General features: G+C 45.6%; 1 protein-coding gene across 2 annotated transcripts in view; it reads left to right on the top strand.

The window, feature by feature from the left end:
- Window positions 1-5,845: 5,845 nt before the first annotated feature.
- The window catches only part of LOC144124815 (coiled-coil domain-containing protein 149), a 30,490-nt gene continuing 18,348 nt past the window's right edge, over window positions 5,846-17,987 (top strand). For both annotated transcript variants that reach the window (XR_013313282.1, XM_077657713.1), the window contains exons 1-6: window positions 5,846-6,032; window positions 8,036-8,194; window positions 10,985-11,041; window positions 14,756-14,860; window positions 16,391-16,513; window positions 17,120-17,295. Coding sequence is in view for 1 of the 2 variants with exons in the window: in XM_077657713.1 (XP_077513839.1) it covers window positions 5,976-6,032; window positions 8,036-8,194; window positions 10,985-11,041; window positions 14,756-14,860; window positions 16,391-16,513; window positions 17,120-17,295 (677 nt within the window). In the remaining variant the exon portion in view is untranslated. The remainder of the gene's footprint in view (window positions 6,033-8,035; window positions 8,195-10,984; window positions 11,042-14,755; window positions 14,861-16,390; window positions 16,514-17,119; window positions 17,296-17,987) is intronic.

Here is a 17,987-nt window from a genome sequence, read left to right as displayed (position 1 = left end):
AAAGGCCTCTCATCCCTTCGTCCGGAGTATGGAATGCGGCATTGCTCCAGAACTGCGCCCTCACGTGGACCGGCAGAAAGACGCGAACAAAGGCGCCGGACCCGCCTCGCTAGCTTGCACGTGCGGCCAGACAAAGCGGGGGCGGACACGGCTGATTCATCTTACCCTCTGGAATGCCCGGGGCCGTCAGGACGCCTCTTTCCCACGGAGGGCATCACCGCCTGCTAAGCCAACGACCTTATGCACATCATCAACCCATCGGAAACCACATTCCAGGACGCCTCTTTCCCACGGAGGAGGTCACTGCCTGCTAAGTCAACGACCTTATGCACCTGCTCAACCGGTTGGAAACAATTCCAGGACCTCAAGGCGCCAGGATTCCTTATCGCCTGTGCACGTGTTTGTGGGGGCGGAGCGGTCACGGGGTTAGGGAAGAGACTATGAAGAGTGTGTCTGCCCATTGGACGCTTGATCAGCCACCGGTTTCCCTAGCTAGGTGCCTAGGGAATATCCACTGTATTTAAGCCGCGATTTGGCTGGTTTCACGGCACTCCATCTCTGACTTTTGGGTCTCCCTGCTTCTGTTGTAAATATGTAGCACTTCATCTCTGACTTTTGGTCTCCCTGCTTCTGTTGTAAATATGTAAATAAACCTTCAAGTTCACCAACCCTCCTGAAGGTTTCCCTCCGTCGTCTGCAGAGATCATCGTCATGCGGTGAAGACTTCGGTCCCGATACCCCAAGCATATCAGCACTGTATTCTCACAGCTAGGCTTCAATCAAGCCTACCAGCAGCTTGCTGTGTACAGTGACACAGTCGATGTCCTGACGGTAGTACACATCGAGGACTGTTCCTAGTTACTTGCCTGCCATTCGTAGTGTCATCCACCGTAGCCCTATTTCAGCGTTACATGGAGGGGGTGCCTCGTGGTACTGCCTGGAGTCCACGTGTACCTCGACGACATCATAAAAGGAGGTGGGGATGCCTACGAGCATAGCAAACGCCTGCGAGCAGCGCCAAAGCGCATAAGAGATGACGACATTCGTGCACGAGAGCCGAGAGACATGCACCTTCGGCACACCGGAAGTAACCTTCCTTGGATACCACATTGACGACACCGGTATTCATCCGACCGGAGAAAAGGTCGAAGCGTAGAAGCCCTGAACGAATTGCTCCGAGTTCTAAGAACAAGCAGCAACTCCAGTCTTTTCTCGGACCAGGGGCGTAGCCAGGGGGCGCGTTTCGATGTCAACCCCCCCCCCCCCCCCCCCAAAAAAAAAAAAAATTCTGAGCCCTGCATTTCCCCTCCCCCTTTGGCCTTTTCCTTTCGCCCGTTTTATTCACACCGCATCGATATATTAAAATGTAACAACGAAAATAAGAGTCGGTTTTCCGACAAAAATAGTTCCTATTCTATTAGCAAGCGGAAGTTATTGCAGAAAATAGTCACTCTTCGCTATCGCACGACGTAAGGCACTACTTATAACTGTAGGCACAGTTAACCCCCAAAAAAGAACATAGCTTTTCGCTTCAGCCTACGTTTTATCATTTGCACTCAAGGTCATAAACTATCACGAAAATAAAAATTTAATTTTTTAAAGCGACCCTGCGTCTGGGCGCAGGTTCACATGCATTGAGTAGAAGTTTTGACAAATGCCATTCGTTCGCAGTTGCCGACTTTGTTGTAGAGCAGAAGATTTTGTGTTGTTGTATATTATGTTAAAATATTGTAAATATCCGCGATTTTTCGTACGAGTGTTTTTTTTTCGTGAGAAAATAAATGTTATTTACGAATCAAGTCCTCGGAGTCCCATGAACACTCGTATTATGTAGATACTTAGTGAACGAAGCAACTAACCTTTCGGCTTTATTAAGCAGAAAAATGACTATGATGTTGTTTGGGCGCAGGCTCTCTTTCTTTTTATTTTTTTTTTACCGGCGGCTTATGACACCCAAAAAAAATATTTCTGGCTACTCCACTGGCTCGGACTGCTGAAATTCTGTCACAGAATCATGCGTGGTGCTGCTCACATCCTTGAGCCTCTGTATCGCTTGCTTGCGAAGGTCCACCGTTGCAGATGGTGCCACTTCGCTAGAATTAGCTGCTCGCACAGTACGGCTACGAGCTCATCTGCAGGCCAGGACGACAAATGGGCGACGCTGATTCATTCAGCCGCCTTCCATCGCCCTCTGCAAATGCTGAAAGTCCTGCTATGGCAGATGTCCAGCCTTGAATACCTATCCGAAGCTTTTGAGGATGCAAAAAATATTGCTCAACTGACAAAGAAGGATCATGTGTTTTACCGAGTGCTCAAAGGAATTCGTTCCGGATGGCCAGAAAAAGTAGAGGACCAGATCCAACCTTACTTCGTGCGCCGCAACTATAACTCTTCGCTTATCGCGACTGCATTTTGTAGGGTTCCCGAGTCGTGATTCCACCGCCACTCCACGCGGAAGTGCTTGAGTAGCTTCACTCATCACACCCCGAGATCGTCCGCATGTCGGGATCGCACGAGGTTATGCGTGGTGGCCGAAACTTGACAGTGATATAGGAAACACCGTCCGTGTGCGTAGTATCGATCTGCGAAGAATCTAGGAACGCTCCATCGCACGCTGCAGTCCATCCCTGGGAGCGGACTACGAGACAGTGGTCAAGGCTGCACGTGGACTTCGCTGCACCATTTCAAGGCAAGATGTTCCTAATTGTTGTAAATTCGTTTTCAAAGTGGCTAGAAGTCGTTATTGTCAAGACCGCTCCAGCTGCTATCGTTATCCGAGAACTGATAATAATTGGTTTTTTGGGGAAAGGAAATGGCGCAGTATCTGTCTCGTATACCGTTGGACACCTGAACCGCGCCGTAAGGGAAGGGATAAAGGAGGGAATGAAGGAAGAAAGGAAGAATAGGTACCGTAGTGGAGGGCTCCGGAATAATTTCGACCGCCTGGGGATCTTTAACGTGCACTGACATCGCACAGCACACGGGCACCTTAGCGTTTTTCCTCCATAAAAACGCAGCCGTCGCGGTCGGGTTCGAACCCGGGAACTCCGGATCAGTAGTCGAGCGCCCTAACCACTGAGCCACCGCGGCGAGAAAACTCTTTTCCACACATGAGACTTCCTGACGTCGTCGTATCCGAGAGCGGTTCTGCATTCACATCAGCAGAGTTCTGACAGCTTAATATTGTCGTCTGAAACAACATTCGTCAAGCTTTAGTCGCACCCTATCATCCATCTTCCAACGGACAGGCCGAGTGCATCGTTCAGGAAACAAAGACAGCGCTGAAACAACTGAAAATCGGCGACGTCGAACTTCAGCTGGGCCGCCGTTTCCTGCTCCAGCAGCACTTGCTGCCATGCACGACATGAATAAGCCCAGCGGAGCTGCTGTTCTCACGCCAGCTAAAGTCTGCCTTAGACAGCTTGCACGCTGATTCCCAGGAAGAACAGTCCAGCGAGAACGTAACCACATGCTGCCACAGAAGTTCCGAGCTACACCAACCCGCAAGTCTGCGCCCGGCGACCCAGTCTTGACAAGGAACTTTTCGTGATACGGACCTCGATGGCTTCCCACTATCACTTGCTCCTGCAAGGGACGTGTCCTATGAGGTCTGACTTCACGATGGTACGACCTGGCGAAGCCACGTCGACGACATTAGGGAGTCTAGTGACCTACCCGATGTTGCTCGACGTGCACCCGAACTCGAAATGTCTGAGCCGCACTCAGAGTCAGAAGATCAAAATGAACAACCTGCTCGCAAGCCATCATTTGGCTCACCAGAACACATGCACAGCCGCTCCGACTCTGACAGCGCAGGTGCCTCCAATGAGATTCCTCCGGCAACCGCCATCACTGTTCGGTGCTCCGCCCGAGAGAGGAGGTTTTCCTCTCACCTCCGACTAGCAAAGGAAGAGGAATGCAATGGCACTGCCGCTCTGCTCTGCATACCGCTCTACTGCCGCTCCGAGCGCCGCTTCATGTATACATCCTTCTGTCTGACCCGAGCATCGTATTTCGTTCACCACGTAATATCCCCGCCCCCCTCCCCCCCCCCCCCGGTCTCCGCGTTTACGCAGTTACATGAGGACACTGAACTCTATTCACTCTCCCTCCTTTTTGTCACGTGACTGTCTACCCTGCTTGCATGCTTTCGATCTAATGAACAGTTTTACCGCAGACTCAGACAGTTACAGCGCTGTGTGCTCGGCCTCTCTTTATCATCCTCAATCAATTTCGCCCTTTCCACACACACACACACACACACACACACACACACACACACACACACACACACACACACACACACACACACACACACACACACACACACACACACACACACACACACACACACACACACACACACTCTCTCTCTCTCTCTCTCTCCGGAGGAGAACACTTCAGTAGTCAAACACGCACAAATTAACTTCTGTTACGAAGTGAATTATCTGGTTTGGTTCTCCGGCAGTCACAGCTACAGCACCGAAAGCGTTTACTTGACGATAGAAATTCTGGCTATTACGACATGAGTATGTCTCAGAACTCTTAAGACAAAAGGACAACATATTTCTGCCGTTCATGTCAGCCGGTTCATCCCCGCTTACTTGTTTTCTCAATATCTCGTCGGTAGGGGTCTCCTTCCAGTCGACGTCTCTGTCCTGGAAGTAGTGACCGTCCAAAGGACAGACGTGTTCACCGTCCAGTGTGCAGTGCTCGTAGCAAGATTGACACAGCAAGTGCATGCAGGGAAGCAGTGCAGTCGTCCTGCACACGAGTCCACAGGCCAGGCATATCCTGTTCGGCGGAATTCGCTGAACGAAGCGCAGTGGCCTCCAGTCCAAGTCTGGAGCAAACCCGACCAGCGTGTACTGCGCGCCTCGAGGAGGCATCTTTCACAGACTCCGCAAGCTGTTTTGCAAGCAGCGCGAACGAAGGTTTCCGCGCGGCCTTATCTGTCCTGTTTCTCTTTTTTTTTTTCCGAACTAGTTGTCAAGGTTACAATCGTGTATTCATCCGCTACCTTTCCTTTCGCCGCTTCACGAAGCAGGTGCTTCGTCAGAGAAAGATATTTCCAGGCTGCGCTCACCGGATGCTTTGTTGGGCTAGCGTGCATGTTCAGGAACGGCAGATAACGAGTTATTAAAGAGTTATAGGCTAGCATAGCGTGATCCGCGACCCGCTTTCGCGAGCGCCACCAAAGGCGCGGCACCACTGACACAGTGGCACGTGACCCCTGATTAGGCTCTGATTGGTCTCGACGCGGCAGGCGTAGACACATATGACTCTACACATCACTACAGAGGCTAGAAGATTTGACAAAACTTCTAGCCTCTATAACATGACACTACAGATGACAGACGACGGGCCCGTGGCGCCATCTGGCGCTCTCAGAGCGATCTGCGCACGCGCAGTAGCACCTCGCGGAAGCGGTTCACGGTAGCGGATCGCACATGTGCCGTTGATCGCGCTGTTAGGGTGGCTTAGCACTGTGCTGTAATTCTCTATTAAGTCGCGGTGCGGTTAATTCTACCGGGGGAGCTCAATGGTCTTGATGCTTTCATCAGAGCTGTTGGACCCTGGTTAGACCGTTAAATTACCCGCCTAAACGTAACAAAAAAGTTTAAAAAAAAAGTGCAGCGTTGCTAGATTAATATAATAAATGGCCTGTTCTGGAGCATTAATAGTTGCCTTGTGGTGAGAAGAACAACATATAAACATAATTTTTAGGCAGTGCTGACCAGCATTTACGGCGTGTGTAATTAAATTATACAGAATTTGTAATGCCCTTTGAAATTCCACGGAAAAGATCTGTTTAACAGTTTCGGAATCGTGCCATGTTGCCAGGGTACCCGCCACAGCTGTATCGCTTGTGTAGCGGTGTTTGCTGTGCGCGCGGCTGTCGCCGCTGCCAAAGGGAACTGCGGCCCGCGCTTGTGCTTGTATGCGTCTCTTAAATTTAGGTTAGCAGAGCAAGAATGTCGTCGTCCAAGTACGCCAAACTCGAGCAGGACTACCAGAAGCTGGTCAGCGAGGTGAGTCGCACTCTTCTCCGGACATCGCCCGCTCGGAGACTCGCCGATTCCGGCGCGCGCATATCCGCTGCTCCAACAGCTGTACACAGTCACGGCTGGTGCGGCCGGGTGAGCGATCGCCCATCGTCTAACTGCTGTTGCGGGTCGCTCAAGTATGTCAGTGTGGTTGTCGAAGCTAGCCGCTCGATCCGTGCGACGGTCGCGTTCGGGAACGCGTAACGCACATCTGTTAGCATCTCGCTCAGATAAAACGGATGGGGACATCTGCAGTGCGGATCGATGTTAGTGCCCTGCGCTCTGTGCGGAAATGTAAAGGCATCGTTCATGTTATCCCGAAGCGCTGAACTCTGTCAGCACTGCAGTGTGCATGGAAGTCTCCCCAAAGCTATAGTGTGCTGTCAGTTTTGTGCGCAGATCTTCGCGGCGATCGAGGGCAAAATAATTAATCGGCTTACTTCACATACAGCTGTGTTTGAAGACCGGTATTGGACAGGAAAAACGGTAACGATCTTGTACTACAGTTGGTCTGTGTCGCGCTAATGCGCATTTATACATCTTGCTTAATTGGTGAGCCGCACGTCGCACGAGTGTTGTCACGGCTACAATAAAGGGCCGTGTGTGGCAGGAAAGCTTGCTTTGAGGAGGACGTTGTACGGAAAAGCGAGAAAGCACGAAGAGAAGCTAAAGCGAAACAATAAAACAAGTTAGCATGGGTTCTGAGGGGCTTAGGCAGAATTCTTACGTGCAAATCAATCAGGTCGGCATTTTCAGTCTATACTCAACGTCCTACCACACACGCACACGCGCGCACACACACACACATACACGTGCACCATCAAAGGAAATTTGTTTATTGGTCATAACTATGGCATATATGATGCTCCGATGTTTTGTATGAGGGCAATTAGTAACCGAAAGAGAGTATTGTGAAGTTTGAAGAAACATAAAATTTGTATAGGTGAGTGCGACTTAATTACAAGACTAGCACAGTATTTTTCAATCAACCCATAGCAGTATACACAGGCAGAAACAGAATGAATGTCATTTAATTTAAAACCAAAAAATAGAGGGGAGTCCCTATAAGTCGGTATATGTAGTACGTACTTCTGGCTTATGGGTCACTGTACATTTGCCCCAAAAAATAAAATTTGAGAGAAATGCACCATCTGCACGATAGATTTAATTGCACTGTTGAAAAATTACAATGCTTAAGAAATCTTTTACCGTAGCCAGAACTGTGACACATTTATATGCAGATAATTTCATTTTAATGGCGTAAGAGAGCTTGGCCAAACAGTGTCATCGCTAAAATGTTTTCATTTTTACATGCTTCTCAAGGCAATACACTATTGTAGCTTTCCAGTTCAGTGCGTTGTGCTGGGATTACCCTAGAAAACAACCCCATAAATGAATGTCAGGACCATTCTGGTGTGCTGCTGCAACATTCCTATGTTTAAGTTTCTCCGGAGTTCAGGAGGAGCAAATAACTGTGGTTTGTCATAAAGAATGAAATTGATTTCAGACCCAATTTTCTTGTGAGCAGCTTAACTGTTGCTGTACAGCAAAGAACCCCACATGATTGAAACTAACATGAAGCCCCCCACTACGGCATGCCTCATATAGCGCTGCTTTGGCACATTAAGATTCATTGATCATTATGCCAATCATTCAGTCCAAACCAAAAATCTTGTGCACTACATTATCCTGAATATGATGATGAACTGTGCATGGGTTATATTGACAGAACAGAAATATAAAGGCCAAAACTGAGGCCTCAGGTTAACTACATGCACTTATGCATGCGCACATATATCTCGATCACTACAAAGAAAGATGTTTTGAAGTTGAGCTTGAGTGATTTAATCCTTTCACCTTTGTGTTAGAATTTCTCCGAGGGGAAGGTGAGGTTGATTAAGGCAAGGAAGAGATTATGGTAGCTCGTGACAGGCCATCATTGGGAAGTTCCTAAGGAGGTCTGTTCTGCTGTACATTCCGGCATGCAGATGGGTGTCCTGCGGTGTCGGCTGGAGAGCAAGGCGGAGGCCTTGCTCATCCTCACCCGTGACCTGGAGCAGTGCCAGAGCGAGCGTGACCAGTTCAAGCTCATGGCCGACCAGCTGAGGGAACGGCACGGCGAGCTGCGCAAGCGCCTCCAGGCATGGGTGCGTGAGGGAGAGCACACATTTCTTACACTCCCTCTCAGTAACCCACACGCGCACACTCATCTTATCAGTAAATAACTCGCCTGCCTTCCTATGTACTCTTATGTGAAGTCATCTATATTGTGGATGGTCAACCTGTTTCCGATCTAATTAAAACTGGGTATAGTGGGAGGTACAGGGATCATTACCCTGCATTTTTGGCAATATATGTATAGTGGGAGGTTTGCCAGCTAGGGACAGGGAACATAACTTGCACCAGCACTTACTCCAATATCATCTTCACTCAACGCAGTGTCACAGCAACATCCTAACCTTCTGGTGATGGTGTACGATACCACTATAACATGCAAGGAGGGTACATTAAGTGTTTAGGTGCACTAGCAGGATGCAAGGTGACTTTGTGACTGGAGAGATATCTCTGAGAAGATGAGGGCTGTAATCCTATGTACTGCTCGCATTAAATGTGAACAGAATGCAACTCTGTAATGTGACTGCACTGGCCTCTGGGCAGTTAACAACTTTAGGGCACATTATGATGTCGAGCAAACGTGCCTCTGCAACATCCAAGTACAGGCAAGGTATGCCTCCTTAGGTGGTGGTTGTGGTGGTGGTAAACATTTTATTCACTAAAGAGCTTTGTGCCCCCTAAACTGGGAGGGGCTCTTAGTCTAGGGCTCCTTCCGCTTTAGCAGCTTACTATGCCCCATGGACAAGTGTTACGAGGCACTTCGGTCTCAGAAATGTGTTCTACTTATGTCTGCAGCGACCTGTATATATGTGAGCTGAAGAAATACCAGAAAGTGTCAGTCATACGAACACTAGAGTTTTAGCTTTAGGTTGTTTGTTTTCTCCAATCTGTCAGTCAGTCTCGCATTGCACTGCTCGCTCTCAGCTGTTATGGTCCTTGCTCCATCTGCAAAATAGATATATGGTTGTGGGTAATTTCATTTCTAAATAGGGGAAAAGGTTTATTGCACTGTGAAAGCTCATCTGCGAGAAGCAAATGTAGCTGGCTTTCTGGTTTTTAAACAGAGCAAGGCGGCCGAATGCTTTCTGGCGTCTAAACAGAACAAGGCTGCTGAAGGAACTCATGCCAGTAGTCGTACTGCCTTTCCGTACTGCTGTCATCATTCCTTTTGTGCTGCTTTGCATTGGTTGCTATTAACTTGCCCAGTTTGCCACCCTAGTAAGCCTATGGTTTGCTCTGTTGACACCTACCTTCATTTTACTTTGTTAAAATTTATGTTATGCTTCCAATTCAAATCCTGTGCATACTACTGCATGCATAATGGTGACAAATTCACTGCAAGGTTTCTTATACTCTTACTCTGTCATATGCAGTAAATGCAGTAACTATGTTGAACAAACTACATCAAGAATGGCATCAAAATATATGTATATGTCACTGATGAGTGGGAATGGTATTTCAAGGACCACAATTCTCAGAAAAAGCCAGCCACAATACCAAAACACTAAGGCTGGAGCCCTTACTTTGAATGATCAGTTTTGCTTCTTGTTTCACCCATAGAGCATGCTAAACTGGGTAAGTTGGAGTGGCCGCATAGTTAGACTTCAGCACAACTAGGTGGTGTGTGCGCGGTCACCTTTCTTTCGTCTTCATCTGTTTGCACTGAAGTCTAACTATGATGTCTTCTGATAATTTCCACAGGCTGTTGAAGTCATAGTAAAGCTACATATTTAGCAGCGGGTGCTTAAAGAACAGTTTGGACCATTGATCTTGTTTTTCTCATTTGTCTGTCCTTTGCATGGGAGCGAGAGCTCACTTGTAACTGTGATAAATGGGAAACCTGTTCCATATAACATAAAGACTAGTCAGCCTTTAAAATGATTAATTCCCATATTTATGTGTCCTTTAGCCTGCCTTCTTGGAAAAGCAAAACTTTTGCTGTTACATATTTCACAGTTACGCACATACACAAAACACTAAAGCTTGTTTCAGCATATTCCCAAAAGTTCAAGCCTATTTCTTTCATAGAGAGCTGACAAGATTATAGGAATGCACACACCAAACTTTTGCTTGCATGTTTTCTTCTTTCAATTAATGCGTTAAGCATTAGCATACATGGATTACCCAGTGGTATTCACCGACAACCACTAAATAATTTATAATGGAATTTCTTCTTGATGATGTTTAAGTTTCGGTTTCATCTACCAAACAGTGGCTGCGACGTGTAGCTATAGTGTTTACGTCACGTGAGGCATGAAAAAGATGGCAATATAAGTGCTGATACATCGTTTATTGCCATTCAAGCTCTTGATACAGGCTGGCTTAAGTGTTGTAGTGAATTAAAACTACGTGTCAGTGAATATACTGCAATTTTTTTTTGTGCGTCTCATGTGACCTAAACACCAACTACACGTCACAGCCATGATTTGGTTGTTGAAACCAAAACAGCATGGGGAAGAAATGCAATTACAAACTATTTAGCGGTCGTCGGCAAATACCGTGTGGTGATCCATGTATGCTTATGTCTAACGCATAATTGGAAAGAAGAAAACTAGCAACTAAAATTAGGTGTCTGTGTTCCTTTAAGGTTTTGAAATTTGGCGGAAAAATTGCACTAACCAGCAGATCACCAGCAGGCACAAAGCTTGACTGTTTTTCATACTGTCTTTTAAATGATCCCCAACGAAGTTAAGCATATTAATATTACCATATATTAATGACCCTGGTATTCTATCCTGATTATAGATATCAGTGCTTAGGGGCAGATTCCATTACAACAGTATGTGGCAGGAATTTCATGACTTGTTTCTAAACTTATGCAGGGCCCCACTGTGGCGAGTGTGTATGATGCCAGGAATCTCAAAGGCCAAACTGAGAAGGTGAGCCTGTTATGCTAATAACTTTCATCAAGTGCATTTCAAGCTGCTGGATGCGGTCTTTAATAGCAAGTAGCTGCAATTGATCTTAGCAAATTGAGTCTTGAATTTGTGGGCTGCGTTTTGGCTAAATGTACTCCTATGTCATTGCTTATACAATGTGGGGGGGCTGTTTCTTCTTTTATTGCAGAGCAGGTGCAGCTGGAGGTTATGGCACATTGTAATGGGGTATCCACATTTGTCCTTTTCGGAATTATTTTAATGCTTTTATAAAAGCTTGTAACTCTGTCAACTCTGCTGGAAACATGGCTGTTCTTTGCTCGGTTTAAAAGTGCCCGCTTCTCTCTCTTTCAAGCCAGAGCTGTAAAGCATAGTGGTAAACAAAACAGTAGCACACACCATGAAAATTAGCCAGCTGCAGCAGTCACATTTTAATGGAGGCGAAGTGCTAGAAGATCATGTCCTGTGTGATGTCAGTGCATGTTAGAGCCCCAGGTGGTCGAAATTATCCAGAGCCCTCCTCGACGGCATCCCTCATAGCCTGAGTCACTTAGGGATGTTAAACCTGATAGAGCATAAATCAACCATGATATTAGGTGTGTCATGTGTACAATACTTCATCTTTTCACGGTTTTGGCTTTGGTTTCCAAAGTTTTGTCTAAATGCTTGAAGGTTTATGCCAATTTAATCATGCAGATATCGGTGCAGATTTCACAGGCAAGAACACATAAAATGTGGTCAATAAAAGTTTTTATACGAATCATTTCTTGCTTTTTGTTTAGCTTGCATACTGCTGCTAACAAAAACTGCTGCACCAATGCAACTCATCCAACTTTAATAGCCTTACAGGTCTGCCTTTTTTTTGTCTTAAATTTTTACCCATTTGAGGTATGCTGTAAAAATTCAGTGATGTTGTCCACTTTATATGGGCAGTGACATCTATTACAGTGTATTGCCTAGTCACTATTTTTAGACTTAAGAAAAGCCTTTGACTCTCTTCACGTAATCTTACTACATAAATTACAATTTTGTGGGATACGAGGCTCCGACCTGAGTCTTATTTAAAGTTATTTGTCATCCAGAGTGCAATTCGCGATCATTATATGACATGCCTTCCAGCTACGGCTTTATACGCATTGGTGTGCCACAGGGCTCGATACTAGGTCCCATTGTATTCCTGTTCCACATAAATAATATTGTTAATGTTCCTCTTTGTTCTGAAGCAGTCTTGTACACCGATGACACAAATGTTTTTTTTAATGACCCCAGTTTACAAGCTATGCAGCAAATAGAACAAATCTGTGGTTAGAAAAACCTAGCATTATGATTGTGTGCCAGCAGGTTAGAATTAAACATCAAGAAGATGAATAATATAATATTCAGTGATAAAAATAGTCATAGAAGATGAGCCAATCATATACAACTCAAATATTATACGAGTACAATCAATAACATTCCTTGGAGTCATATTTTATGAATGCGTGTTGCGGACCGAGCATATTATTAAGTAAGAAAGAAAATTTTGCGAACAGTGGGTCTCCTAAACAAATTTAGGCTTTTATTACTATAATGGCTTAAAAGAACAACTTTATTTCAGTTTAATTCAATCGCATCTTCATTGTTGTGTGCTGACATGGGACAATACAACACCAACCAATTTAAATTCTTTGTTTCTGCTATAGAAAAAGCCATTAGAGCTGCTGCTAACTTACGTTATTTAGAAAGCATGGACCCGTTGTGGAACAGTTTCAGGCTGTTAACCATATTTCAGTTAAAATATCTTCGGCTAGCTCTTGAGACATATAACATAATTTATCGTGAACTTGAGTTTTTTGCAACAGCAGAGGTACCATAAAATTGATATCACCAAGCGAGAACAAATTACGGGTTTAAAACCATTAGATACCAAATGACTGCCTTTTTGAATGAAAACAGAAACATTTATGACTGCCTGTATGAAAATAAAAATCAAGAAATATAAAAAATGTGATTGCAGAGTTGACTGCATGATTTTTTTGTATGCTGTGTGATCTACTGAAAATTTCTAATAGTAAACAAGTGCTATGTGAATAAAACTGCTTATTTGCTGTGTATAGATCCATGTATTATGTATTGTTACAGCTTGTATCTGCCTAACAAGTCTACAGCTAGAGTAACAAGCACTCTGCAATTTTTCTTTTTTTATGCATTTATCTTAGGTTGCTGTTTCAGCACTTATGGTATGTGATGGTTTGGTATATTTTTGTGTGCAAAATGCTTCAAGTTCAGGTATTGCTGTTGTTTTTTTCATGGTTTTTATTCGTGGATTTCATTGTTTTTTTTTTTCACTATGGCAACAAGTGTCCACATGAGTACTATGCTAATTGCGTTAGTTCTTTTGTATGTATGCGCCAGATGCAACCTGCTTACTGCAGGAAGGAAGGCCCTCGTCAGGCATCATGCCTTTTGGCCTCCTTCCTGAAGTGTATGCAAATACACTTCAAATAAAATTCTAAAACAACTCTAGGAAGTTTCAGTTCCGTGATTATCGATTGCGTACAAATGGTGTACAGTACTACAAAATCTACTGAATCATATATCCTAGCTTGACAAGTTTGTGTGTTGTGTGTTCATGTGAGAGCGAGAGATGGTGTGGGGGGGAAGCATATAATTGGCATAGCAATAAGTCATGTTAGTGGAAAGCAAGACTTGAAAACATTTGAGTACCACACATTCTGTTTGAGTGGCTTGGCTTCTGCTAATGAGCTAATGCTAATTCATCACTTATACACACACTTTTCCTTCCAAGGTCGGTAGCCAGACAGGTGGTATTCATATTGGATGCTAAATGTTTTAATTTTTTTTTGTAGCTTGTGTCATTACGTCCAGTGGCTAGGTACACTGTTTCAGAGAACAGTACCTTGCAAAAGTGGAAGTTCTTTAATCAGTCCCTGCTCAGCGCTCTAGAAAATTGTATTTTTATCACTTCATTACTTGCCAACATTTCAGCTCATGGGTGTATTGATAACACCACACAGTGGAATGCATTGCCAGCAAGAACTGTTGTGAATTCAAATTGCAGAACAGCGTTTGATAAAAGAGAGTTTGACGTGAAATGCACTCTCCTCAAAAATGATGCTGATTCACCCTGACTGCAATGCCATTCTGAAGGAGGTATGCTTTGGAGTCACAGAATAAACTATCCTTGACAATATTCAACACAGAACTGTATACTGGCTTCACAAAAGTTCAAATTAACTGTCTTGGGCAAAAAGACATTACAGCTGTCAAAGAGTATTACTGCAGGTTGCTTGTAGTGCTTCTCAATTTTTTCAGGGCAAGACATACAACTTATGTATACCAAATATGGGAGCTTCCATTAGAGGTGAGGGTATCTAGAGCCTGTTAGAATGTTACACTAATTCATCTCAATAGATATTGTCCCACGCCTTGCAAACACTGCACATTGTAAACAATATGACAAAAACAATTACAAATAATGGGTGTCACTAACAAATTATTCTTGCTTTTGCTGCAACAGGAACCTTTTAACCAAAATAATAAGTCTCCCATCATGCTTGCACAGTGGTTGTAGCTGTCAAATGCCTGCTGCTGCTGTTGAATGAATAGTATGTTTTTTTGAGAGGCAAAGAGGTGAAGGTTCAGGGGGCACTAGCCAACCGATCATGCTTAATCTTAAAAGAGGCAATTAACGCCAGCCCTGTCCATCTTCTGCAGAGCCTGGCCCAGCTGCTTTGTGACATGAAGGAGCAGAACCGGCGGCTGCAGTCAGAGAACGAGTCTCTTGCCCAGAAACTCCGGGAGGCCCTTGAAGATGGCAAGGCATGTGACTTCCAACCTTTGCATACAGCTGAAGTGGCTGCTGCCTTTTCAACCGCTGTCAGAGAATGTGCATGGCTGCTGTTTGCTACTACTTCCATGTTTCTGTAAAAGCTACGGCATCCTTGCATATAACCTGATTTTATAAACTGTATGCAGCGTAAACATAGCATGGTGGTGGTAGTGGTTGTTTATTAAAATAATAGTAAAAAGGAAGGAAAAGATATTTGTTAGCCCCGGCATCTGCCATCGATACTGAAGCACCTGAGCTGGGGCAGCGGAAATAAAGGATAGCAGGCAGAATGGAGAAATGAAATGAAGGAGGTGAGGGGACAGGAAGAGAGGATAGGGAAACATAGCATAGAAGGTACAAAATTGTTGCCGTAGCTCTGTAGTATATCTGACAAAGCACAGTACTATGCACAAAGAGTCTCTCGAACCATGAGTAATTGTTCACTGGCCTTGTGCTCTCCATGAACAGAGGTGTTGACAGCTACTCTGCACAGCATTTCTATTTTGTGCTTAAGTTCAGAGTGTGTCACGAAAAATGATGCTTCTGGCGTGCATTGTGGTTTAAGCTTGTGAAGCATGTCTAGTCATTACTCCACATATTCGATGGTCGAAGTAGCAGGTGGTGTGAAGGAGCTTGATACAATGGCGTGGCTCTTGTCTGCAGTTTTCATGACACTTTCTAGTGCTCAGCAGCACACCTTCCAAGGCAGTCCTGTAGACCAGACCTTACTGCCATGTTATTTGGCTGCATAAGCAATGCCATCTTTCTTATTCTGTGCTGAGCAGAGTTCTGGGCTTTTGCAGTATGTCATCTGGCACTTTGGAAGCCATCGTAAGTAGTCGTAAGATCATGAACCACGAAACATTCATTGGATGTCAACTCACAGTTTTAATGCCTTAGCATTGGAATGGCCATTATCGCGAAAAGTGTCCGATGTTGGCATCTGAAGCCTCAGTTCGCAGCAGGCAAAGTGGAGAAAAGGAAATCCCCTCACCACTTTCGAGCGATAAGTGGTGGCAAAAGAAAGAGAGGTGGGAGGCGACGGGTGGCAAGAGGGACACCGCAGTCACCAGTCAATGTGGAGGGGTGGGGAGAGTGGAGAGGGGGTATCGAGTGTCACAATGTGATTGCTGGATTGGATTGGGAGATTGGAGCCGGAGTACGACATCTCATATGGTGATTGATAGACTGGTTCACACCACCCGCTCACACAGTCCGGACCTCTCGGCAGCAGCATCGGCTTCATCCCAGGGAAACACCAATGCTAACACATACTCAGCTGCATTAATCGCATTGATAATGTGTGAATTTTTTATTTTGTATATGTATTGCACAGCATGACAGCACAGAACTTTGCAATGGAAGAGCAAGTAACACCAGTGGCATTTGCCTTTTTGGCAGCACTCTGTGTGCTAACTCACGGTGTTCTATTTGATAACTAAGAGGCCGTGCACTTTCAAAAGTTTCGCATGCAGTGTGCACAACTGTGAGTGTCTCTGTGCCTCTCTGTGCCCATGCAGCTGTTGCGGGCACAGCTACAAGAGCAGGGACGCAGCCGCCTCGCAGCAGAGCCATGCGCCCAGTGCTCCGCCAGGCAGGATCGCCAGGAGCTGGTGCGACACCTGGAGATGCTCCAATCACGGGTCAGTGCATCACCACAGCATGAAAAGGAGCACCCCTATGCTGTTTGCCATGGGATGTAGCTCATCATGTTCGGTAGACAGCAGTGCAATTACTTGGTTTGTTTTTTAAAACAAGTCCAGCATCAGTGCCTAACCGCTTGAGAAACACTAGCATTCCACATGCTCTACTGCATGGCACCTTGTTTCGTCTTTTCACTAGGTCGTTCTGTGCATGTGTGCCTTTCCTCCTCTGCCCTCTCTCAAACTTCACTAGTTGAAAACAAACTGCTACCTTGCCCTGCGCATGTGCAACATGCACAGTTTGCACCTCAACTGGTTTTCTGTGGAACAGACAAACCTTTGCACAATCCACAAAGGATGCCGCAGCAAGGTCTAATTGTACTGGGCAGTACAGTGCAGTACCACAGTGTAAAGTGTAACTCCAAAAAGAAGTAGACAGCAAGACTGCAAGCTTCTTGACAGTGCGCTTCACCACCGCAGATGCTGACTGCCGACAAGGTTGTGCTTGGAAAGTGCTGGTGAATTGAGTGGGTTGCTTACGGCATTCACAACCTGGTTTGTCTTTATTCATGCAGCGTGTGTAGCTATGACATGTGTCACTTGCAGTGTTCAATGCTGGAGGGAGACCTGCAGGCAGTACTGGACGAGAAGGAGGAGCTGGTGCGGGCGGGGGATGCGTACCGCCATAAGGTGGACCGCCTCAACCTACAGTTGAACCATGCTTTGCGCGGGGGCGGGGACTACGTGCCCCTGGACGTCGACGCCCTGCTCATGGAGAACAGGTGGTCTTTCTGTGGCAGTATACAGACTAATGCCAGACCCGGTGAAGCGGGATTTCGCAGTGCAGCAAATATCATTTGCAGCTGGGAGAGCAGGCAGCAAGCCTAGTTATGATAAGAAAGTTGTGGAGGCCTCTATTGTCATATACTTTCTAGTTGAGGAGGAAATCCGGCTTGCAACACATGCTGTAGCAAACAAAGGTATACTGATATTTAATGAATTAGTGCATCTGTATAGTTTGCGAATCACCAGGACAAGTGAGGAGATATGCCTCGTGGCTTTTCCTACGAAGTTTGACTTGCCAAGAACTTTTATATAGGCTAGGCACTGCCAACCATGATGTCTGTGGTAGTCATTTTGCCGTCCGAGCGACTAATGGGGCTGCTGGTTTGTGCAGTAAAACTGCCTTATTGCTCAGGCATCAGCAGAGATGATGGCATACTCCTGCTTTGGACAGAGAACTGCAACTTGCTAAAACTAAACTTAATATTAAATAAGTAAATGTCAAGTGTTGTCCTATATGAAATTTGAGCTCGAAACTATTCAAAAGGCTTCCAGGATAATGTGTACTTGCTCTTGAAAGCAACATAATGGTCTAGGCACCTCTGTATTCATTTCCGCTTACTTACGGTCGTGCCTTGTAGTTTAGGAAGTGCACAAGTAAGCTGGCTGGCCACCTTGGTCAAAGCAGCGG

This window comes from Amblyomma americanum, chromosome 3 (assembly GCF_052857255.1).
Source record: "Amblyomma americanum isolate KBUSLIRL-KWMA chromosome 3, ASM5285725v1, whole genome shotgun sequence".
Lineage (NCBI taxonomy): Eukaryota > Metazoa > Arthropoda > Arachnida > Ixodida > Ixodidae > Amblyomma > Amblyomma americanum.
This window is presented reverse-complemented; position numbering and strand designations above follow the sequence as displayed.